At 57.8% G+C, this 23,732-nt stretch overlaps 1 protein-coding gene across 3 annotated transcripts in view; it reads right to left on the bottom strand.

Annotated features, from left to right (window-relative positions):
• Positions 1–1,251: 1,251 nt before the first annotated feature.
• Positions 1,252–23,732, bottom strand: part of CXXC5 (CXXC finger protein 5) — a 36,763-nt gene continuing 14,282 nt past the window's right edge. The window contains exons 1-3 of one of the 3 annotated variants that reach the window (XM_027682753.1): positions 18,730–18,750; positions 7,009–8,072; positions 1,252–2,316 (exon numbers count right to left, since the gene is read on the bottom strand). In XM_027682753.1, coding sequence (XP_027538554.1) covers positions 2,272–2,316; positions 7,009–7,794 — 831 coding nt within the window. In that variant the 5' untranslated portion in view covers positions 7,795–8,072; positions 18,730–18,750 and the 3' untranslated portion in view covers positions 1,252–2,271. Of the gene's footprint in view, positions 2,317–6,924; positions 8,073–18,729; positions 18,751–23,732 lie in introns of those variants that run through there. The other 2 variants (XM_027682752.1, XR_003534126.1) reach the window with 2 other exon arrangements.

Genomic DNA, 23,732 nt, shown 5'->3' on the forward strand with positions numbered 1-23,732 from the left:
AGGGGATTGGGGCTGGGGGGGGTTCTGCGTGCTGCTCCCCAGGACACTCTCCCAGCATGGGGTAGGGGTTGGCTCCTCCCGAGTGCCAGGACTGTGCCTTCACACAGCCCCAACCCTTAGCCACAGTAGTAAAAGGAACAGCCAGACTCCTTTTTCCCATAACACCCCCCACCACATTCCTGCTAAGTGATTTCGGCTGTTGCCCGAGCAGCACGAACTGGGAACCAGCTCACAGCAGCCCCTTGCCAGTGCCACCCCGGTTGGAGCCAAGCTGGGAATGCCACTGCTGGGGCACAGGCAGGCTCAGTCTGTCCCCGCAGGCCTGGAGCTTTGTCCCTCCCCACGCTGGCCCAGCAACATCGCTGTCACCACGTGCTCCAGTCGTTCCCACAGGCACCCCTGGGCTCAGGCACTGGTGTGACCGGGGTGCCTGGGTCTGGGCTCCAAACCATCTGGGTGGAATGCTGCTGGAGGGGGCTTTGGGGGCAGTTTTCCCCAAGAACTTTCTGCTCCATCCTGGCAGGTCTCTGCCAGGCAGGGACAGAGCTCATGCACCGCCGTCACCCCCCTCTGCCGAGTGCACATCTGGCCAACAGATGCCGGTCCAAATGCTGGCTGGAGCTGGGGACAAAGGCTCTTGCTACCTCCTCCCGGCAAGGCAGAGCTGGGTCCAGCCGGATCTACCTCTTGCCAGGCTGGGATGACCCTGGAGAACCTCCTGGGGGTTGGAAGGAGGCACCCAGCCCACCTGCACAGCACCCAAAGCACCAACAGTGAGCATGATGGATTGTCTGTGGTTGAGCCCGTCTCGTTGTCCCAGACAGTTCCTACTGACCCAGTGCCAGCACAAGGCCAAGTCTGGAAAGCCACTCAGAGCCCACTCACCTTTGGCAGCTTGTTTTAGACTTGTCCCAACAAAATGAGCCTCGCCGAGGTTCTCTGTGACCCACTAATAACATTATTTCACCAAAACAAATGGCGTTGGTGCTGCTGGGTAAAACTCTGGGCAGGTCAAGCTGGGAAATATCCCCGGGAGGAGCAAGGCTGGCTTAGCCCAGCCACTGCTGGGATTAACTGTGGGGATTTAGCAGCCGGGGCGACTCCAGCTCGGCTCATCACACCGTCCCACCACGCTCCGGCAGGACCGCGGCGCGTGGGCAGGTGGGGGCACAGGGACCTCGGCCAGCATCGCTGCTGGGGGGGCCCGGAGGGCCGGACAGAGGGGTGGGAGAGAAATAACCAAGCTGGAAATCATGACACAAAACATGCATTCATTTTATTCACAAAAACAGCCTGGATCGCTAAAACATTACAAACAGCATTTCAATTTAATGATGGAGAGAGAGCTGGAGAGACGGGGGGTGAACAGAAGAGAAATATCACTTTGCGTAACTGCTTCAGCACAGGTCCTGCAATATTCTGGTTTATTTTGATTTGAACTTCCGTAAGTTTACAAAAATTACTTCTAGGAGTAAACCGTTGCAATTAGGAGGATTTTCTGTACGCAGCATTTCTGGTACTATATTAATAAACTAACAATGGCTTTTTTTTTTTTACTTTTTTTTACTCTTTTTTTTCCTTTTTTTTTTTGAATTCCGCCGGTTGTGTAGCAACTGTTTTCTTCAACCTTTTATACCAACCCTCTTGTGGGTTAAACTTTCCAGAGGTGAATGGCGAGGAGAAGGGATACTACATCGCTTTAAACATATTCTCATTTATAAACATGAAGTTGAGGCATTCTAGAAACTATCCACTCTATTGTATGATGGGAAAGAATCAAATAAAAAGTATAAATGAGGGTGCAATTAAACAACTGTGCTAAATTACAGTAGTGCTTATTAGTAACTAGATTTTAAAAGGTTACTGTAAATTTACATTCCCTACACAAGTACTGCATCTTTCACACATAAACAACATCAACACCAAAACACAGAAAGAAACTGATTGTCCATACTCTGTCTATTAAGTCTTGGTACTTTACAGATCCATTGTTTTTTTCTTTTAATTATTTTTTTTTTTGTTTTTTATTTGAAAAGCAGTTAAATGTCTGACTAGGACTCGAAGATGTTAAAACGAACGAAAAAAAAAAAAAAAAAAAAAAAAAAAAAAAAAAAAAATTATAAAAACAGGAATGAGATTTGCGAGAAAATATTTTTGGTTCTAAAGAGACACAGGTGCATCCATTCATTTCAGCCAAAAATCCCTTGCCTGAGACAACACAAGCAAGCAGTGACATTGCACTTGGATGACAGAGCTTTGGGATTCCCGTTCCTACTGGAACCATCTGAACGCGGCTCCTGTAGGAAGCATCACCTTCTGGAAAGGAAGAGAGACAGGGAGGGGGGACAGAAGAAGAAGGGACAAGGCGTTAGGTCGGGTCCGGCAGGGTTGGGCACCCACCCCTCACCCCAGCCCAGCCCCCCGGCCAGCTGCCTTGGGACAGATTCACCCCTGGCTCAGCACCTCCCAGTGCAGCCGTGTATCCCAAGATTTCCAACCCAGGATGCCCCAGCTGGAGGGAATCTTGGGGTCCCCCGACTGCCAGCCTCCCACCCTGGCAGGGCACCAGCACAGCAGCTCGGCCAGCCCCCAACTTCCCCTCCCATGAGCACAATGGTCAGGCCATGGGGAGTTGGCACAACAGCCCCCTTGGTGCCAGCCCCCACTGTCCCTGCTATGGATGGACAGACAGACACCCACAGGACGGGACCCAAGCCAACAGATGAGTTTAGGAGTGCATTTAGGTGCAAACTGAGGCAGGGAGTGAGCTGGACAGGCTTGGGGACACCAGGCAGCTGCTCAGGACACAGGGAACATCAGCCCCGGCCCCAGTGAACAACCCTGACCCCAACACAGCAGCCCCGGGCACCAGCAGGGAACTCTCAGCACCTTGCAGGGAAGAGCAATGAGTCCCACCAGGCTCCACTTCACACCCAACAATGTGCCCAACAACAGATGAGACCTCTCTGAAGCCACCTCCAGGCAATGCCCCAATAGCACTGTGGTCCTCTGGAAGGAGAACCAGGGATGTTTGTGGAAAACCTGCTCAATGTTCATGGGAACATGGGTGGAGTATGCAAGGACCACAACATCTCTCAGTGCCAACAGCCTCCAAGCGAGGCCAAGCCATGCTAGACAGACACACAGTCCCCTCACAGGGCCCTGCATTCAGCTCCTGCATCTCCAAACAAGCAAGGGACACCAATGGGAAGCAGGCCACAGGCCGTGGTGATGGGCTCGGGACAGCACACTGGGCTCCCATGGGGTGAGGGGGGACACAGCCCCAGCTCCTGGCATTGAGCTCATGTGCAGGCCTAGGACACCTCATGTAGCATCCCAAGAGTCAAACCCATGCCACATTCTGGTCTCGAACCCCACACAGGAGTCAGACTGATCTCACTGGGCCCTCCTCTTGGATCAAGACACCCACCAAGCCTCAATGAATAACCAAGGCAGCATCCCTGGGGGATCCCGATGTGCTCACTTCCACAGGAACCACAACCCACACGTGGGGCTTGGGCAAGGGGAGGGGGGCGAAGGGCTGGAATGGGCAAGAGTTGGTGGTGCCACCAGGCTGCTGACAGATCACTCCTGCTCCTGGCCCCTGTCAGGTCCTCTGGGCAAACAGAGCTGGGGCAGCCACAAGCTGCAGGCATCACCCCTTCCCCAAAGGTCTCTGTGACGTGAAATCAGATATCTCGGGAAGGCCCAAGTGCCTCTGCCTGGCAACACACAGGGCTGTGGCACAGCACACCACCCACGCTGGATCCCACCCAAGGCACTGGGGGCAGGCAGGGCACAGCATGGTGGACTGTCCAGCAAAGGCCACCAGCCCAGATCCATCATCCCAGGAGAGAGGAAAACAAGGGGTGAGGGGGCTCCTTATGGGTCTGAAAGGAGATGTCTGATAAACACCTCTGCTCCTTCATTATTAAAGGAAGCTGGACAACCAGCTCTAATGTGGATGCCCAGGATTGATCCCCCTCATCATCACAATCACAGACTCACAGAACAGTTTAGGTTAGAGGACACCTTGAAGATCATCTCATTCCACTCCATGCTATGGGCAGGGACACCTTCCACTAGCCCAGGTTGCTCCAAGCCCTGTCCAACCTGGCCTTGAACACTTCCAGGGATGGGGCAGCCACAGCTTCTCTGGGCAACCTGTGCCAGGGCCTCACCACCCTCAGCACATTTCTACCTAAATCTACCTTCTTTCAGTTTAAAACCCTCACCCCTTGTCCTCTGTGGTGAGGGTCTCTCTGTGAGGCTGACGTGAGGCTGGCAATGACCCTCACCAGTGCTATCTGGGGCCTCAAGGCACTTCATCACAGTTTCTCTGGATGGAGAACAGCTCTGTTGAGTCAAATCCCAACTATTCAAGGCCTTTGTGTGACCTACAGCTCTGCAGACAAGCCCAGGGTGACCCGGCCAGCAGCCCCCACGGCATTAGCCAGGGTTGCTGGGGCTGGAAGAGCCCAGAGGAGCCTGGTCAGTGCAGGGACGTGCTGCTGCCTGCTCTGAGCACCCAACCTGCCTCACTGGTCTCAGAGCCCCAGGCAGCCACCACCAGAGTGGGACACCAGCAGTAACTGGTTATTCAGGCTCTGTAGATGTGCAGATAAAGCTTAACGGCGGCTGAGGGATTTAGCCCGTTTTTTTATGCTGCCATAAAGGTTTAATTCTTTTTTTTTTTTACTGCTTGATTTTAGATCAATGTTTAATCACAGCTGTGGCCCCTGTCTGGGCTCTCTGAGGACGTTCCTCTGGATGCACAGGGCTGGCAGGACAGAGTCACTGCCCTTCTCCCAGGCAATGGCACCACTCCTGACAGAGGGGGATGATGCTTCACAAAGGCCTGTGAATGTTTCAGCTCCATATAAAGGGCCACTGAGTGGCCCCTTCTGTCCCAGTATCAAGTACAATGGTGTGATGGCACCCCACCAGGACCAGTAGTCCATGGACCTCTGCATCCTGGCCTTCTCCAGACAGGTCTCCACCACAAGGCAGGTGCTGGTGGTTGCCCTGCATTGGCCCAACACAACATATGATCAAGGCTGGTTGACATAGGGTTAGGTTTAACAACCCAGCCATTGACCCAGGTGACCCTGGGACATAAGCTGGGGTCACGGTGTCCCTGACCCAGCCACAATCTTGCTCAACTCTATCAAGGTCAACACACGGTGCAAGTGGATATTGTGAGATAGGGGAGGATCTGTCCTGAAAAAGGGTTGGTAATGCCCTGAAGTGACCCACACCTACCCAGGCTTCCACCCCCACCAGCACAACATCTCTCTTCAGCCTCAAAACACCAAAGGTTGTGCCCAGGAGGGATGGGGACTCATCTCTGGTGAGGCCCAACTCCACCACATGAAGAGCCCTATTTCAGTGGCCTCAATTTCTCAGCCAGTCATGAGATGGAGAAGCCAATCACAGGGGTGACTGTTTCACGGGCTCCTAGTGCTATTTATCACCCCTGGACCCAGCGCAGCGCTGGGAGAAGGGAGCGTCTCCTCCGGCTGCTGCGAGCTCCGAGTCTATTGACCCGCTTTAGGACTCTTTGGAAGAAATGAACTTTTTTTTTTTCCCTTTCTCCCTTTTTCCAGATCACTGACTCAGCAAATTAGAACAAGAATATAATTTAGCAATACAGCGGTTTTTGAAAGACACAGTCCCCCTCTCCTCATCCCCACCGCCCAAATGGATTTTTTTTTTCCCCTTCAGTATTCATTCAGAGCTGATGCTAATTGAAAAACGTAGAACGTGGCTAAGGGAGCGGTGGGTTTTGGTTGCGTTGGGACCACCAGAGGATGGGCAATGCCCTCACGCCAGGATGCACGATCCAGCTCTGATGTCCAGGTGACTTTTTAGCCTCTGCCAGCTCTGGGGATGCGCTCACCAGAAGGACAAAGCACAGCTGACGGTGGGATCAGCTCACAGAAAAACCAAACCTGGCTTAAGCACAACACATTGGGGACCCAGCAGACAGGCCCAGAGTATCCATGGGTGTGCAGCACCATGGGACATCCCTGCATGGGCACCCAGCCCTCACCCACACCACACCACGCCACCAGGAGCTGCCCATGGCCCCAAGCTGAATTTCAGACCCACACAACAACTGGACTTTCCCTGTGGTCCCCACATGAATGTCACACATCCCTGGTGGATTTGGCAAGGTGACACCCCAACCCAACAGCTCCTCCAAATCCAAGGGCAAAATCCACAGCTGGGCCATGGTGGGCAGTGACAATCCAAGCACCATCCCAGAGCCTCACCCCAGGGCACCTGGGCATCCCCAGCAGGAGCAGGGGTGCTCCCAGCTCCGCTGGGTACCAAAGCAGGTGCACTGCCAGAGGGGACTGCAGCACTGCTACCACTGGTAAATCCAGCTAGTGCCTTATGGCCTCATCCTGACCACCCCAAATGGATGCTGGCCCATGGATGGGACACCTGGTACAGCCACACCACAGGGGATGCTGCCCAGTGCACACTGTAGCAGTTTACCCCCAAAACCAGGGACCACAGTGCTCCTGCTCAGAGCAGAGTGAGCTGAGGGGCTGGGCTCTGGCTGCACCCCAGCCACGGGTTTCACCATCACCAATTACTCTGAGCTTTGCCCCAAAAAGTCACCCCCTTCCTCCCCACCCCCTGGGGTTAGACGCTGCTCCCCAGCTCAGGGAGCTGCCATCCGCTCAGGACAAGGGATACCACCACCAAAACCCCAGCAGAGCCCCCGTTCCTGCAAAGGGGAGAGTGCAGCTCAGCGTGCCCAGGTGCCCCAGGAAGAGACCCCAGCCCTCCTCCCCACACCAATCAACCCCAGTATGCAAGGGGGGATGGGGTCTGGGGGCACTGGGCAGAGCACACATCTCACTGCTAGAGCTGTTAATGGAAAAGGGAAAAATAAAAAAAAGTAAGAAGTACCAGGTGTTTTATTATCTAGGGCAAGATCCGAACCCAGGAGCGCAGCCCGAGGAGGGGTTAGGGTGCCTGAGAGGGGCCGGTTACCTCCAGTGCTGCAGAAGGCTTCTTTTTGAGTTCTTCACATTTTCGGAATTTGCAAATCTGGTGGCCAGTTTTGCGATTCCTACAACTGCTGCACTGCTCGCAGTTTATCCGTCTTCGGCAGGGCGGGCACATGCCGCATCTTTTCCGTTTCTTTTTCCCCGAATTGATGGCAGATGCCAACTCATTCTGCATGGGATACTCTGCCAAGCCAGCCATATGGAGCGCGCTCTCTGCCAGAAACACGCCGGCAGGGGTCATAATGAAAAGGCCTGGGTTGATGGGAAAAGCCCCCAGGTAAGGAAAATCAGAGGGGCCGTTCATTGTCTCTGCAGCTGAGACTGCCTCCATGTCAGAGATACCAGTCCCGTGCTCGCCTGCTAGAGGAAGATGCTCCTGTACCACTCTTTTGAGCATTTCTGTCGACTGAGCAAACTGTTGGAGGGCGGTCTGTCCTTCTGAGGAGAGCTCCGACATCCGGTCTAATTTGCTCAGCATACTAGAGATGTTTTTGTGCTTTGAGGTAGAATGACTTTTATCCACAGTCGCATCGTTGCCATTAGCTAAGGGGTTGCCTTTCTCTGAATGTTCGCTTACCGAGCTGCTGCTACCAAAGGTGGAATAGTGGGAGAGTGGACGGGACTTCTTAAGACTTTTGTTCAAAGGTTCACTTATTATTCCACTTTTGTTCCTCCTCTCGGAGTTGACGGGGGGTTGAGAGTCATCCTGGTTATTTTTTTCCGTCTCTGGCTTGTTCCCAGTGTCTTGGTGGGAGCCCGAATTTGACATGGTGCTCGGAGCACAACAGCGAAACCAACCCCAAAATTTAAAAAAAAAAAAAAAAAAAGGGCAAAAAAAACCCAAAAAAACCCCCCACAAACCCCACCCCCGATGCCAAAGCAAAAGACCCTCAAAGCCCTTCTGGTAGCACCAGCCCACCGGGCACCGGGGACGCTCAGACGGGAACGCGCATCAACGGGGCGTCTCCTCCCGCGCCGGCTGCGGAGGACTCAGGGCACTCTCAGTGCACAGACATACTCTGCGGCTCTGGGACACACCACGCGGCTCTGGAAGGAGAAAAGAAAAGAGAGTTAGCGCTGGCAAGAGCCAACGGGCTTTTCAAAGCGGCTCTTCCTCCCCCTGCCATGAAAGTCTCAGCGCCGCGAACAAAGGAACTCCAGGGAACGGACCTCGGTGGAGATCCGTTCCGCTGCTCTCTAAAAGGGTCGCCATCCAGACAGAAGTGGGGGGTCACAGGGGAAGTCCTGGCCTGGTAGCAATGGCACTGCGATGCTTAAAGACTCTCTGTGCCTGGTTCTCCTCCCCCAGGGACGGCAGCCCCAGGGAAGTCACGGGGCTCATCTCCTGCTCCGCTCCAGCGGCATGCGGCCCCACAACGGATGGGACCACAGGCGCCGGCGGGATGCTCCTGAGCTGGGAGCTGGAGCTCATGAAAGGGGTGCCTGGTTCCCACCCTGCAGCCGCCAGTGTTCCCCCAGCCGGGTGCCACGGAGGCAGCATCCCAAATCCCACGGCCTCCAGTGATGTTGCTCACCCCGCTCAGGCTAGGTTGCACCCCTCACCCTCCTCCTGCTCCTCGTCCTCCTTCTCCTCCTGGATCATGTCCCTGGGCCAGCACTGGGCTGGGGAAGGAAGCCACATGGAAAGTGACAGAGTCCACCTCCAAGCCCCACAGGGATCCACAGCACCCTCCTCCAAACTCCACCACCAAGAGCTGCAGTGTCCACCTCCAAATTCCATTGGGCAGCCATGGTGTCCATCTCCACATTCCATGGGCAGCCATGGTGTCCAGCTCCAAACCCCACCAAGAGCTCCAGTGTCCACCTCCAAACCCCACGGGCAGCAATGGTGTCCACCTCCCAACTCCCCCAAGAGCTGCAATATCCACCTCAAAACCCCATGGGCGGTCATAGTGTCCACTTCCAAACCCCACCAAGATGCTGCAGCTCCAAACCAAACAGGGAGCTGCAGCATCCACCTCCAAGCCCCATGAGGAGACACAGCATCCACCTCCAAGCCCGAAGAAAAGCCACAGCATCCACCTCCAAGCCCCAGTGCTGACCTCCTGCCATGCCCCGGTGTGCCCAGCCCACATGCCCGGCCACTCCGGAGGAGCCCCGGGCTCTGCGGTGACAGGCAAAGCCTTCCCGGAACGGACGCTATGCCACTGTCCCCGGGGCAACTCCCGGGCAGCTGGGCCCAGTGTGGCTGCAAACACTTGTTGTTGTGAAATTCCTCCTCCTCCTCCCTCCCGAGCACACACGCACGCACAGGCACCGCCAAGTAATCAGGCTTTAGAGGAGAAAAGCTGCAGGGCTTAGTGGAGCAGGAACCCGCGTCCCCACCCCGGCGGCAGCTGGGGGAGGGCGGCACTGGGAGGAGGCCCCTCCGCTACCCCGTCCCTCCATCCTGGCTATCCCGGCAGCCTCCTCTCTGGAGTCCAGGCAGGGATGTGGCCATGTGTGGAGGGCTGTGCTGCGACCCTCGCTCCTGCGCAGGGTCGATGCAGCAGAGCGAGGAGGATCCCTGTGGCCCCCACACCCCACTCCTGCCCATCCATCACCCTTCGGGTCCCCATCTCCAGTACAACCCCAGGAACCCCGTGACAGCCCAGGACCTTTTCCCACGGACCCAGCTCGCTAAAACGCCGATGGGGGCAAGGTCCCTGCGCCAACCACCGCGGTACCGGCTGCGGAAGCAGCCCTGGTGTCTCACTCCGGTGCCAGAGCCCGCTCGCCCACGGAGAAACCCCCCCGCCCTGGCGCTGAAAACCGCTTGCTTCAGCTGCTGCGGGATTTAAGATGCAGCGCGGATCGATGCAGGGCTTGGGCTCCAGCCGGGAGCTCGCCAGGCCACGTGGGGAGGGAGGGCTGCGGCGGCAGGACGGGCTGCCCTTCCCCAGCCCCACGCCAGGCAGGGGGATGCTGGGTGGCGGCGAGGTGGGGTGCGCCCCAAATGGGTGAAGGGGGCTGGGAGCGTGGGCGGGCTCCTGCCGTGCAGCTGAATCACCCGTCCCCTCTGCCAGGGAGGTGGGGGACCCGCCCCTGGAGACCTTAGGACGGGTCACACCTCAGTGCCGAAAGTAAGGGGCGCTGGGGCCGGAGCGGGGAGCGCAGCAGGAAAAGCACCGGACGGGAGGATGTGAGATAAAGCGCCCGGGGGTGTTATCTCACGCCTGCCCGCGGCCGCCTTTCCTGCGGCCCTGCGCCTCTTCCGCCCGGCTCCGCGCCCAGCTGGGAGCCAAGCGCCCGGCAGGATCGGCCCCGGATTTGCCACCCTGCCTGCTCGCCCTGTGGCTGCCGGGGGGCTGCGGGGGGTCTCCAGCCACAACCAGGAGCACGCTTTGCATCACCCTGGCAAAGAGCCGAGTTGTGCCGATGTAGGGCTCGATGCCACACCGAGGCGTCCCCACAGCCCCACGGGGTGGGGTCCAGGTGCCAAAGGTGGGGAGGACACCAGCTGAAGCCACGGCATGGTCACCGTCTCCACCAGCTCCCATCTTCCTCTGCAGCCGGCCAGACCTGCCAGCCTTCCCACCATGCCACACGGATCGGGTGCCAGCAGCTCTGAGCCCCTTGCTCACAGCCCTCCCAGCCTGGCGCAGGGCTCCCCTGAGCACCCACGGCTGCAGTGGGTGGCACTGTAGGATAAAGGGACCCCGGCCCACCTGGTGCAGCCCCCCAGCACCCCCGGAGACACCGGGCACACAGCGCCGCGTCCCCGCTCAGCCCCAGCGGCGCGAGGCAGTGCCCGCTGTTGGCACGGGGTGCTGCACCGAGCCGTGCCGAGCTGTGCCAGCGGCACCGCTGCACAATCCCGCCATTGTCCCGGCCGCCGCTTTGCCTGCGCCAGCTCCCACCATCTGCAACCACCCGGCGTTGCCCTCCGGCCCCCGGGGCCACCGCGGCAGCAGGCGCCGGACCCCGCGGCTGTGCCAGCTGGGATGGGGCTGTCCCCGCACTGTCCCCTCCAGGGACCCCAGGACCCGCGTGCTGAGGGGTGCCCGCCTAGTTTGCACAAAAGGGGGGTCCCCCCGACTCTGACACCGCGGGACCACCCAGCGCAGCAGACATCTTTGCTCCTCGCCAGCCGCTGCCCGGCCCCGTCGTTAATTGCAGCGGGGGGAGGAATTAATGATCTTAATCCCTTCTTTATGATTGACCCAAGTAAAGAGAGCGAGGCCCCCCCCCTTCCCGTTCCTGCCCCTTTTCCGGCCCCCATCCCAGGGGAAGGCGCCGGGCAGCGTCATCTGGGTCCCTGTCAGAAGGTGCTTAGTCCCGGCCGCGGCATTAAAGGGGCACGTGATGGGCTCCCTCGCCCGGGTCTTTGCACGGGGCAGCTTAGCAGCCTGGAGGGACGCCAGGGTTCAAGGGGACACCACCAAGGTCAGGAGGCCCCAACCCACACCCAGGGGGTTCCCAGCCCTTCGCAGGACACTGCTCCTCTCCTGCAATGAACCACCCTGCCAGGTCCAGGCTGAGCCCATAGGGTCTGAAAGCCAGGTGTCCCCGGGGTGAGGGACAGCATCCATGGCACAGGTTGCCCAGAGAAAGCTGTGGCTGTCCCATCCCTGGAAATGTCAAAGGCCAGGCTGGATGGGGCTTGAAACAACCTGGTCTAGTGGAAGGTGTCCCTGCCCATGGCAGGGGGTTGGAACAAGATGGTCTTTAAGGTCCCTTCAAACCCAAACCATTCCATGACTCCAAGATTCACCCCAAAGATCTGCCTTCCACCAGCCTGGGATGCTCAGATGGGGCAGGGCAGCCATGCTCTCCCATGGTCCTGGGGGGAAAAAATGGGATTCTCCTCTCCCTGGATCTTACCCCAGCGCTCAGCACCACACCAGCCTGCATCCCCTTTCCTCTGCCCTGGGGCTCCCCTGCACACTGCACACAGGGGACTGTGCTGCAATAGTCCTAACAACTCCAAAACAAATAAAGGTTGCAAAAGGATCATCTCTGGTGGTCCAGCACCCGGAGAAACCCCTGCCAGCCAATGGACTGAGAGTCCCCCCAGTTGCAGGCACCATTCGCTGTCAGTGGGGAGCAGGAGAGAAGCTTCACTTCTCCTAAAAAAATGACAAGCTGCAAATTCCAGCCAGCTCCCCAGTGTTTTCGCTGCATGGCTGGAAAGCCATCAGCTCCCGCCGACCTAAAAAGTCTCATCTTCAAGAGAGAACTTCTGCTTTCCTTTAATTTTAAATAAATCACCCTCCTCCTGGAAAAAACGCCGGTTGGTCAGCCGTGCACAGACACGGCGTAAAGGGAGAAGAAAGCAGCAAAAGCTGAAGCCGAGCTGCTCCCGGGCTCCGGAAACAAAGGGAGAAAATCAAAATTCGCCTTTTTTCTAATCCCTGGGCGCTGGGTGGGCACCGGGGGCGGTGGCTTTGTCCGCCCTCAGCAGACGGAGGATGAGGACGGAAGGGACCCCGGCGTCTTTTCAGCCTGGAGAAAGGCTGTAATTGTCCCCTCCACCAGGTTTTTGTCCCCGCTTCCTCCCCCTCCCCATGCAGCCGCCAGCCCAGCATGGCCCCCACCTCTCTCCACTACCACCATTGCTCCCTGGTGATGGAGGGATGGACAGACGGATGGACAGACTCAGCCATGCCATGGACAGACTGAAGTAGGGTGCCCACCACCAGCATGTATCCCTCTCCAAAGCATCCCAAGTGAAGGTCTAGGGAGGCTGCAGCGGGAGGTTCCTTCCCCTCGCAGCGCTGGAGGTGGTTCCTGTGCTCCTCAGCCACCCTGGTCAACACCTGAGAGGACCTTGGGATGGCCAGGAGCACGGGACCACGGTGGGAGCAATGCATGGGGAGACAAGACACCCTGGAGGCATCATGGTGACTAAAACACACCCTGGGATGAGACACCCAGCAAGTAGAGCAGGACCACGGCCCTGTAGCAGCGTCACGGGTCAGATGGTCCAGCTGCAACCCAGGTCAAAGGCTTGGGAAAACAAGCACCACCAGAACAAGGTTCAAAGTAGCTCCGACCCCAGCACCACAACACCCGACCCAGCTCCCAGGTGCCCCATTTCCACAGCACAGTCAAACCTGCTGCTCCCTCCACCAGGTGACAGAGGTCAACTGAAACAGGCCCTGATTTCAGGCCTGCCGACCACATGGCCAGCAGCAGGAGAACCAAGTGAGAAATCAATCCATGATCTCCCAAGGCTGAATATCCCTGTGGGACACCCATCCAGGGAGAACATGGTGCCTGATAACCAGGAACACCCAGAGGCAAAGACAAAGATGTTGTTTGCAAGCCATCACCTCTGTCAACCCGACAGCCCCCGAGCTCTGCTCTTCGAGTTCATCCTCCTGAAAACTGGTCCAGCTGGATAATCCACTGCTGGATGTGCCATGGAAGTTACCATCAACCACCACCTTTTCTCCAGACATCAAGAGAGGACTCCCAGGCCTGGGGGAGGTTTGGGCAGTGCTGTGAATGCTCAGGCTCACCCTGGACAGCTTAAGGAGTCGGAGGTATGACGGGTCGAGGTATGACAGGTCGCCAGATGGGCAACTCACACGGAGATAGTTCATCTCCCGTGCTCCAGAACATCCTTCCGAGGGCCAGTTGTGGCAGCCGCTCTGCTCGTCTCTGCTGCCGAGGTGGCACTGAGGGACGTTAAGAAGCCAACTCCTGAATTAAAAAGGCTATGGAAGATTAAATCCAGCATCTGGAGTTCGCCCTGGAAGCAGATGGCGAGTCATCATGGTGCACAGAGTGGCTTTCACCCGTCTCCTCCTTGCAGGCAGCCGCTCAGCCCCGGTGATGCCCCGCAGGAGCGGCTCCGGACGCACACACAGCGAGGGCCAGGATGTGTCCTGCCAGGTGCATCCTTAGGCACAGCGTGGTGAGGCCATGCTGCATCCTGTTGAGTAGGCAGGAGGTGATGCCACCTCCCCAGGTAGGCTCCCTACGCCAGGGATCCAGCAAGGGCATATTCTTCCCCGCGGATTGTGGCTTTTCCCATGTAGCCCCATGGCTGCAGTGACCTTCTCAATCCATCAGCACAGCAAACACCCCAGAGCCTATCCCCAGCGTGCCCTGGACTTCTAAGGAGGTTAGCACTGAGGGGAGGACCAGGATGTCCCCAGGGACACTACTGCCCCCATGCACATCCTTGAACCTCACCCTGTCGCCCGGGCACAGCTGGAGCCACCACTGTGGGGACCAACCTGTGCCTGGGGCTGCCCCGGCTGGGAAACGTGGCTGCGTCCTGCCTTCGCAGGGTGGTGGTTACGGATTAAGGAGTCTTAAATGTCAGACGACCAGGCGCTCCCTGGAAATCCACTTATCTCCACTGCCACTCGGAGCGGCCAGAGCCGGGCGGTTATGGAGATAACGCGATTTGAAGCGTCCACCCGAGCATTGCAGGGCTGCGGGTGCCCTGCGGACAACGCCAGGCACCTCCTCCCCTCCTCCGCTCGCCCAGCTGCTGCCCAGAGAGCCGGGTGACGGCTCAGCCCGGGGGCTGTGCCCACCTGCGCGACCCCCCCCTTCCCCAATTCCGGGGGATGAGGGAGCCTTGGCAGCCTCGGTGCTCATCCATCCCCCCCTGTGCCAAAGCTGCACCAATTCGCTGCCCAAATCCTAAAACGACTGTAACTAAAACCTACCAGATTGAGCCTGGGGAAGGGCCCCCCCCACCACCACCTCCCCGCCTCTCCCCCCCTCTCCAAATGGGATTGAACAGATCTGCTCTCGCACGAGCCCAGCTCGCAGCCAAGCAGCATCTGACATTCACGCGCCGTGGCACGGCTCTGCCGCTCGCCCACTCCCCCCGGCTTGGCATCGCCCCGGAGATGCGCCATCAGTCCCAGCCCAGCAGAACCCCCCCTGTCCTCTGCAAAGCCCCCCACCCCAGACCCTCCTGGAGAGACTCCAGCTCTTTGATCCAAAGAGTTCCCGGTGTTCTCCCCACCACCGCGGTGATCCAGGGCTGTGAGGTTCAGGGGACCAGGCGGGATGACCCCAGGGCTTTGGGGACAGGTGGATGGGGCAGGCTCTGCCCGGTTGGCAGATGCCAGGGACAACAGGCATCCCGGCAGGACCCCAGGGAGCTGGGGTGGGCCCAGGGATGCCTTTGCCCTGGGGAGACCCACACACAGCCTGCCCAGGCCAAACTGTGAATTGCTCCTTTAACAGATGGGGCGATTACAGCATCAATTACTGGGGGTCTGACCAACAACCAGGTCATGGAGAGACCCACTGGCAGGTGCAGAGCAACGAGGAGTTAATTAAAAATAAGGAAAAGAGTTGTAGGCACAGTCACATGGCAATACTGGATGGCGAAAAGCCCCAAAGCCATTAGTGCCACCTCCAAGTGCCACCTCTCATGGTGCTCCAATCTATTCCTGCCACCTCCAAGTGCCAGCTCCAATGGTGCCCAAATCTATTTGTGCCACCTCCAATCGTGCCCAAATACATTAGTGCCATCCCCAAGTGCCACCTCCAGCGGTGCTCAAATCTATTCATGCCACCTCCAAGTGTCACCTCTGGTAGTGCCCAAATCCATCAGTGCCACCTCCAAGAACAGCTCCAGCCTGGAGCTGTCCCCTTGCGCTCCCAGCTCTCTCAAAACCTCATCCCTCCACATGCCACCAGGCAGCTCCATGGTGGCAGAGCACACACCAAGGGGCTGCTTCAGATCCCAGGAAAGCCTGCAGTGGGAAGGGCCAGTGCACCCACGGCAGCACCTGTGTCAGGGTCACCACCTGAGAACGCCGGGGCCAGCTCAGCGCGTTTGAGCCTGGCCATTAATGGGTGGTGAGGACCTCATGGTGCTTAGTAGTGAGATCCCAAGCCACCACGATCCCCACTCTGGAAGGCAACCACTTTGGAAGAACCACTTTTCCCACCGGGAAGGTGACGGCCCCGTCGGAAAGCCGCCGGGGTCCGCAGACGGCAGCTATTGACAGATGTCTAAGAGGACGGCGAATAATCCCGTCTTCCTCTGGGAGGATTCGGGTCGCCCTCGCCCTCACCGGGGGTTTATCCATTGTCTGGATCTGCCGGCGGTTGTTATTTTTGGTCAGCTCCACGTTTTGCTTGGCCTCGCTGGCAGGAGGGAAGCGGGAGGAAGAAGAGAAAGGGGAGGAGGAAGGCTGCTTGGCCAGGGCTTGGCAGGGGGAAGAACCAGCTCAGCTCTGGGAGAGGGCAATCGGGCACCCCGCAGCCCTCAGGGAGCCTGGGTGGGTCTCCTCCCAGCCCCACAGCCTTGCTGAGCACAGCCAAAACTCACCACAGCGATGGGGCTGGCCAGCCCAGGAATCCCATTCCCCCTGGTGCCCTTACTTCCAATAAGCCCAGTGGGCCAGAGAGGCTTGAGAGGTTTTGGGGGGTGGGCTTTGGGGGGCAGGCAGTGATTAGGGTTCTTTCCAGCACCAAAATCAAGCACAGGGGAGCTCTATGAGGGACAGGCAGACCCTGTCTGTGACCAGCACCACGTCAAGCCCTGCCTGCAGACCTACAGGTGTCTCAGGTCCATCCAAACAGACCAAAAAAAGCTGAGGAGCCTCAGGAAGGCAGATCCCCAACCTGCTCTCACCCACCTGGGCTGTGGACCCCCATCCCTCTCGCTTCATTGCCAGCACTGCAGAATCCCAGTGGCAGGCCAGCCCTGCCAGCAGGTCCCATCCTCCCCAGTGGTTTGGGCTCACCAAACTGTAGGATGCAGCTCAGCCAGCCACTGGGATCTGCACCTGAATCGCTCTGGAGGCACTGGGGAGGCCCTGGCACAGGTTGCCCAGAGAAGCTGTGGCTGCCCCTTCCCTGGAAGTGTCCAAGGCCAGGTTGGACGGGGCTTGGAGCAACCTGGTCTGCTGAAAGGTGTCCCTGCCCATGGCAGAGGGGTGGAACAAGACGAGCTTTAAGGTCCCTTCCAACCCAAACTATTCCATGTTTCCATGATTCTATCCTTCCGAACCAGGTACAAGGGGAGGCACAGGCAGAGCTGGGGTAAGAGCATCCAAGAGGATGCTCCTGGGCAGAAGACACAAGCCTTGCCTCAAGACTTTGTGCCTCTCCCCATCTCCCTGGCAGCGACACAGGGAGCACCCCCACAAGGCAGGGCTCGCCATCCTTCTCCATGTTGTCTTTCCACCACCCCCCAGTTTGCCTGCAGAGCAGGAAGATAACATAAAGCTGCCTCCCCTGCCTCTGTGGGTTCTCACTCCTGCAAGAGATGGAGGGCACGAGCACAGAAGTGCCTCTCCCGAGCTTTCCCCGTGCTCGGCACCGCTTGTCATTCAAGCAAACCCCGTGGCCTTTAAGCTGCCAAGGTACCAGAGCTGCTCTGGAATCGGAGTTCGCTCGGCTCCTGCCCTGGAGCAAGGAATCTGAAACGCTGCCACTGGAAACGAAACAGAGCATCCGTCATTTTACTTGCCAGAAATATATCCAGCCCCCAAAAAAAGAAATCCTGCCTGCGAAAGAGCCAGCAACAAAGCCCTCGATTCCACCGGCAAGGCAGAGCCCGGCGTCGGGCATTTCCACCGGGATCCTGATTCCCTGCCCAGTTCACTGGTCAGATTAGGGCCAGGGAGGCCAGGAGGAGGGTGCCAGGTCAGGATCAGGATGGCTGGTGGGGACCAGCAGCTCTCGCCTAGGATGCTACAAGGAAAATCCATGGGTTTGGGAAGAAAAGAGGCAGGTGGTAGAGGCAGGGCTGGGGGGGATAAAGGTGCAAACCAGCGTAGTGAAGCCCAGCCAGCCCTGCCACAGGAGTGTCCAAGGGACCCCACCCTGCCCGCGGCTGCTGCCAGCATCCTGCCTGCAAACCCCCCCCCGCCCCCGGGCCGTGCAGGTCGTCACCGCCCCCCCGCCCCCGGCCATTCCCAGTCGCATCCCCAGGAAAAGCAGCAGCGCGTTCCCAGCCAGCCCAGCCCCCAGCCCAGGCACGCCAACCCAAATATCTGCGAGAGGCGCTCCCCTCCCTGGGAACGGCGACTCGCCGCAGAGTTCACATGCCCCAGCAATGCCTGATTAAACTCCCAAACTCCAAGGGAATACCCCTGAGGCTGTCTGAAGATAAGCTAGGAGCTAGGCTGCTCTCAGGAAATGCAGGAACTGGGAAAGAGCAATCCCTTTTTTCTTTTTTTTCCCTTTTAAATCCAGAATAACACAGAGCAAACCCTGGTGCTCTCTAGCTCAGACACAAGCATTGCCCAAGCTCACTGCTGTGCCCCCCAAGAGCTTCCCGTTCCCTGAGACATCGCAGGTGACCCTGGCTCCAAGACAGATCCTGCTGGAGGCAGTGGGATGGAATCAGAGAGCCCAGGACAACTCCAGGCAGCACAGGAGAGCAGACTGGAAGATGCCAAGCAAGAGGACAGAACTGGAGCCCTGGGCAGAGGGAAGGGTGCTGCCCACGCCAGCAGGTGCCAGAGGACAGGGACACTTGCTGCCAACACCTCTAGCACTGGTGACTCTTGGCAGGTGTTCCACCATTTTCCTTCACCCTAGGGAACACTTCAGACACTGATTTCACTGGTCCCCAGGATTCCTGCACTCCTGTCTTTCTCCCCTCCTTGAGCTTTTCCATGAGGGACAGTTATAGCACTAGACCTGGGTCTCCCAAACCAAGCTCAAGGGCAAGGCAGTCAAGGAAACCATGTTAATGCAGAACCCAAAGCAATGGGCAAACTGGATCATCCCAGGATCAAGAGGAAGATGGTGCTCCTCCCTTCAGTACCTACTGGATCCCAGGGAGCAAACAGCAATTCCTCTTCCAGGAGAGCAGAGCCACAGGGAGGGTTTGCACCACATCCTGGGGATCAGGGAGCCTTGGCACTGCCCCATCCTGGCTAATGGGTGGGGAGGACACTGTGACATTGGCTTCAGTGGTGACCAAATGTCATAAGGGAGAAGGCCTGCCTTGTACCAGGAGCACAGCTGGGAAGGGACCTGCACCAACACACACCGTGCTCTTGGATGGGCAAACGTGCCCGAGGCCTGAGGCCAGAGGTGATGGACTGACCCAAGCCAAGCTCTCCTTCGGGGATGTCCTCTTGGATATCTTCCTTGGTTCTTAATGCCTCTTCAGGAATCAGCCCAAGAGGAAGGGCATCTTCCTTCCCTGTACATGGCAGGATGGAAAAACAGCACTCCTGGGCAGTCTTCTCCTGGGAAGAGTCTTTAGGAAAACTGTTCCTGGAAAACTGTTCCCAGAAAACTGATGGGGTGGCAGAGCAAGGAGGTGTTGTACCAACAAGGCCAAGCTTCTCCCTTTGGTCAGATACCAGTTTGGCTGCAGCAGACATCGGGACTGCTACAGAACACTTGAATAGCCCCTTCCCTGGGGGTCTGACACAGCCACGAGACCCCAGTGTGGCCTTTCTGTGCATGAAGGGGGTGTGGAAGAAAAATGGAGAGAGACTTCTCACCATGGCCTGTCGTGACAGGACAAGGGGTGAGGGGTTTAAACTGACACAGGGCAGGGTTAGATGGGGGAAAAAATTCCTCTCTGTGAGGATGGTAAGGCATGGGTTGCCCAGAGAAGCTGTGGTTGCCCCATCCCTGGAAGTGCTCAAGCCCAGGTTGGATTGGGCTTGGAAGCCCTAGTCTAGTGGAAGATGTCCCTGCCCACGGCAGGGGGGGTGGAACAAGATGAGCTTTAAGGTCCTTTCCTCCCAGCACTGTGCCTTACCCAAAAAGCACAAGTGACACAGGTGAAGTTGGCAGATCTGAAAGAACCAACCCCAGGACAGTCAGAAAGCAGAGCTGGAGCCGTGGGAAGGAGGAAAGGGTCACCATCACCAGCCACAGCACAAGTCAGGATGGGGGACCCTCAGCTGAGTGAGCTGCAGGACTCACAGTAAGAAACACAGGGGTTCACTCTATGACCTCGAGGAGAATAGCCATGGAAAAACCCATCTACAAGCTGTCACAACACAGAGGAAGACAGAGAAGAGCCACAAGACTGATCCTGGGGAAGCTGGAGAATGAAGGAAGCACCACATGGTGGGGGCTGGAAAGGGCTTACAAGACTGGAGATGTGGTTTGAGGGGGACTGACTGCAGGGTGTCACCATCTGTCTGGGCTTACTGGTCCTTCCTGGCCCCAAGCTTTCAGGAGCTACACTAAAACTAGAGTTAGATGTCAATACATCTGCCTTTCCTCACTTTGCCAAAAGCTGAGGAACAAGGTGGTGAGCTGGAATGACAAGGAACAAGCTGGATGTGGTTGGTGCCTGCCACATGTCGGTCCATTCCTTCCCCAGCCAGCCCAGGCTGGGTTCAGACCTCCCAGCCTCCTTCCAAGGACCTGCCTGCTGGATTGGTGGCCCCTGCAAGGGAACCATCTTCCCCCACCCATGCAGAAGGGGTTGATCCCATCAGGGTTTTCACCCCTCCTGAAACCCAACACCCACATCCCCATCTCTGGGCAGGTCTTCCCGTGGCACTGGCAAGCCCCTGGGATAGGAAGGAAGCTCCACAGCACAGGGCACCCATCCAAAGGGGTGATATTCCCACTGAGTGCTCTCAGCTTTCATGATGGACATTCTTCTCCACCTGCTGCTTCCTCCAACCCATCTTCCTCCCTCTGCCCTGTGCGAGGGGGTCCCGCACCTTGCCCTCGGTGACATGATTTGTGGAGGATGAGCCTGAGCAAGGCTGAGGGATGAGCAGGGGCTGTGGGACAAGCTGGGCAGGAAGCCCTCACAGATTCCATCCCCCAGCGAGATGGAGCACCAGGGGATGTGGTCTTGTAGGTGGTGCATTGGTCAAAAGGAAGCCCATCCTTGTGGCTGGGATGAGCCACTGGAATTTTAGGGACTGTCCACAACATCTCCCTCAGTGCTCTGACACAGCTGTTTCCATCCCACAGGTTTCACAAAGACCTATCCATGGGGGTTTTTTTTCCTCCTTTCAGTTTCTGGCACTTTTGACATAAGGCACATCCAAGTTAAGGGTAGAAAAACTCCCCAGCAATTCCTGACAAGGTTCCCCTCGACCAGTGTGGCTTCCCCATCCTCGTGCACCCTGGATGGACCCACCTGCCCTCCCTGCACCTTTCTCCTACACATTGTGACTCTGAACAGCAGCACCCAGAGGGAGAACATCCTACCCTGAGGATTTTTCGGAGGAAAAATGTACTTTTTCACTCCGATGCTGCATTTTAACAATGCAACAAAGCCAAACCCCGGTGCCAGGGCTGCAGCCCTCACTATCCCGAGAGAAGCAGCCGGCACCCACAAGGGATTCAGGATGGGTGCCTCCAGAGAAGACCCACGGGCGTCCTCATGTCCCCACAGCGGGCACCCCCGCTTGGGCTCAAGGGGTTTAAGCCGAAGCAGTGCAAGTCCCTGCTGCAGCCCCCCGAGGTGTAAGGCTCCCTGAGCTCTTAATGGGCTTATTACGGAGCTGCTGGGACCAGAGCAGCGCCCGGGGGGACTTACAGGCATCCCCAGCCCGCAGCCCCCCGCGGCACCGCCCGTCCCTGGCACCGCGGGGGCCGCCCCCGCCCGCCCCTTCCCGGACGGCGCCAAGCGCTCAGCCTGCCCTCACCCCGTCCCAAATCCCACACGCCTCCTCCTGCCCGCCTCCAGGACAAAGGTGGATGCGTGTCCCCCCCAGCCCTGCACAGATCTAATCCCCCCACAGGCCATGGCATTGGTGTGGCACCTGCATGCCCACGTCGTGTGCCTGCAGCCTGTGCCCCACACCCGCAGCCCACAGCTGTGCCCTGTGCCTGCAGCCCCACTCTGGCACCCTGCGCCCACCCTCTGCTGCTCACCCCATCATCACTGTGTACCCCACATCCTGCCCTACACCTGCACCCCACATCTCACCCCACATCTCACCCCACATCTCACCCCACATCCTCCCCCAGGGCCACGCTGAGCCCAAGCAGCAGGACGTGGTGGGGCTGTCGTTGGGGCAAGACTAGATGCAGGCCCCCCATCTGGCCTCAAAATCAGGCTGAGGGTGACAGGAGCGTGTGCCACTTGGCCCAGTGAGGCTGGAGGGGCCAGCACACCATCCCACACCATCCCCGGGAAATCCTGTTTTTCTGGGCTTGGATCAAGCACAGGGGACTGGGAACAACGGCCATCCAGGGAAAACCCTACTGGAAAGCAGGAAAACCCCACTCAGTAAATCCCCGCTCCCAACCAGCACAAGTTTTGGGGAGGCAGCCTCTGGCAGCAATGGCTCTGCCCTCCTTTTCATCCTATTTTGGGGATCTGGACTTTGTGCCTTTGGGTTTTTCCAGAGGGGAAATATATTAAAAAAAAAAAAAGCAGAAAAACCCCAAAACCTAAGCACGCTACTGAGCTCCTGTGAATTCCCTATCAGCTGCTGTACACGCACATGGCACAGAAAAATCCTTAGCAAATTCCTGCTAAAAAATAAGAAAAAGACCAGGAAAACCCACCAAAGGCTGAGCTCGCCGGACACAGCGCGCCAGGAGGGGCTGACAGAGCTGTTACGGTCTATTGGGCCAATAATCCACAAACTAAGACAGATTTATTGTACATGGCAGATCCTAACAGCTCCAAAGAAACCATCACTGTCTCCCGGTGCTTAAAATTCACTTTCTTGGGGGGGGGAAAAAAGGGCCAAAATATGGCTTTATGAGATAAGATGCGTGGTTGGACCACTCTGTGACAGGCAGAAGCCTGTGCAAACACATATATGGCTATTTTTTTTTTGCCTCGATATATAAATATATAAAATATCTCGTCTTCCAAGGCGAGCGCGACTGCATTACCCGTCGGAGCGCTGTCCTTACCACCGGATTACCCGGCTTGGTTTCACCTCCCTTAGCAAGATGGATTTGCAGGGATGTTGTTTCCGCCTCAGTATTACAGACCAGAAAAAAAAAAGGGGGGAGATAAAAAATTAAATTAATTAAAGCCAACTTGAGCCCCTGCATCCATCTGGCTTGCTGGGATGGATGAGTTTGGGAAGGTGCAATGATCTGAGGAGGGAGATGCTGGAGAGGAGAGCAGGCTCTTCCCACCGGCACCACACCGTGATGGCAAGCCCAGGATGGGGGGATATTTTGATGATAATAATAATAAAAATAGTAATTTTAAAAAGGGCAGAGCTGGTGCTTTCCTGTTTCTGGCACACAGGACACCAGGCAGTGCAGAGCAGCGGGACCGGGAGGGGGATCAGCCCAACCCCGTCAGTAATTGCGGCGTCTGTTCGAATCTCCGCGACGCTGGAAATCACGCTGGGCCCGGCTCAGAGCTCCCCGGCGGCTGATCGTATCGGACGGGGATCAGAGAGGCTCAGCTAACGGGTTTAGTGCGCGGCTCGTCCCAGCCGGCGCTGCCGCCGAGGGGGGGCCGGGCTCCCGCTCGCCCCGGGGGGGGGCTGCGCGGCCGGGATGCTCCTGGGAAGCTCGGAGGGTGGGAGCGGAGCATCCCTCAGCGGGGCCACGCCTGGGGGGATGCCCGGTGGGACAGCCAGCCCTGAGCCCCTCTGGCATTGCGTGTGCGTGGTGGGTCGGGTACACCTTGTGTTCTCCCTGCCAGCACCCACCACCCCCCGGCTGCACCCCAAAACCATCCGGGGGGGTGCGAGCAGTGGGAAGCTGGAGCAGGTGACCCGAAGAGAATGACACGGGCAGGGATGGATGCAGGGAGGGGAGTTTGCATGGATGCCCCGGCTCCACCCCGCGGATGCACCCTAAAACCATCCCAAAGGGTGCGAGCAGTGGGAAGCTGGACCAGACGACCGGGACAGC

The sequence above is a fragment of the Neopelma chrysocephalum genome, unplaced genomic scaffold (assembly GCF_003984885.1).
Source record: "Neopelma chrysocephalum unplaced genomic scaffold, ASM398488v2 Primary Assembly neopelma1_63, whole genome shotgun sequence".
Classification (NCBI taxonomy): Eukaryota; Metazoa; Chordata; class Aves; order Passeriformes; family Pipridae; genus Neopelma; species Neopelma chrysocephalum.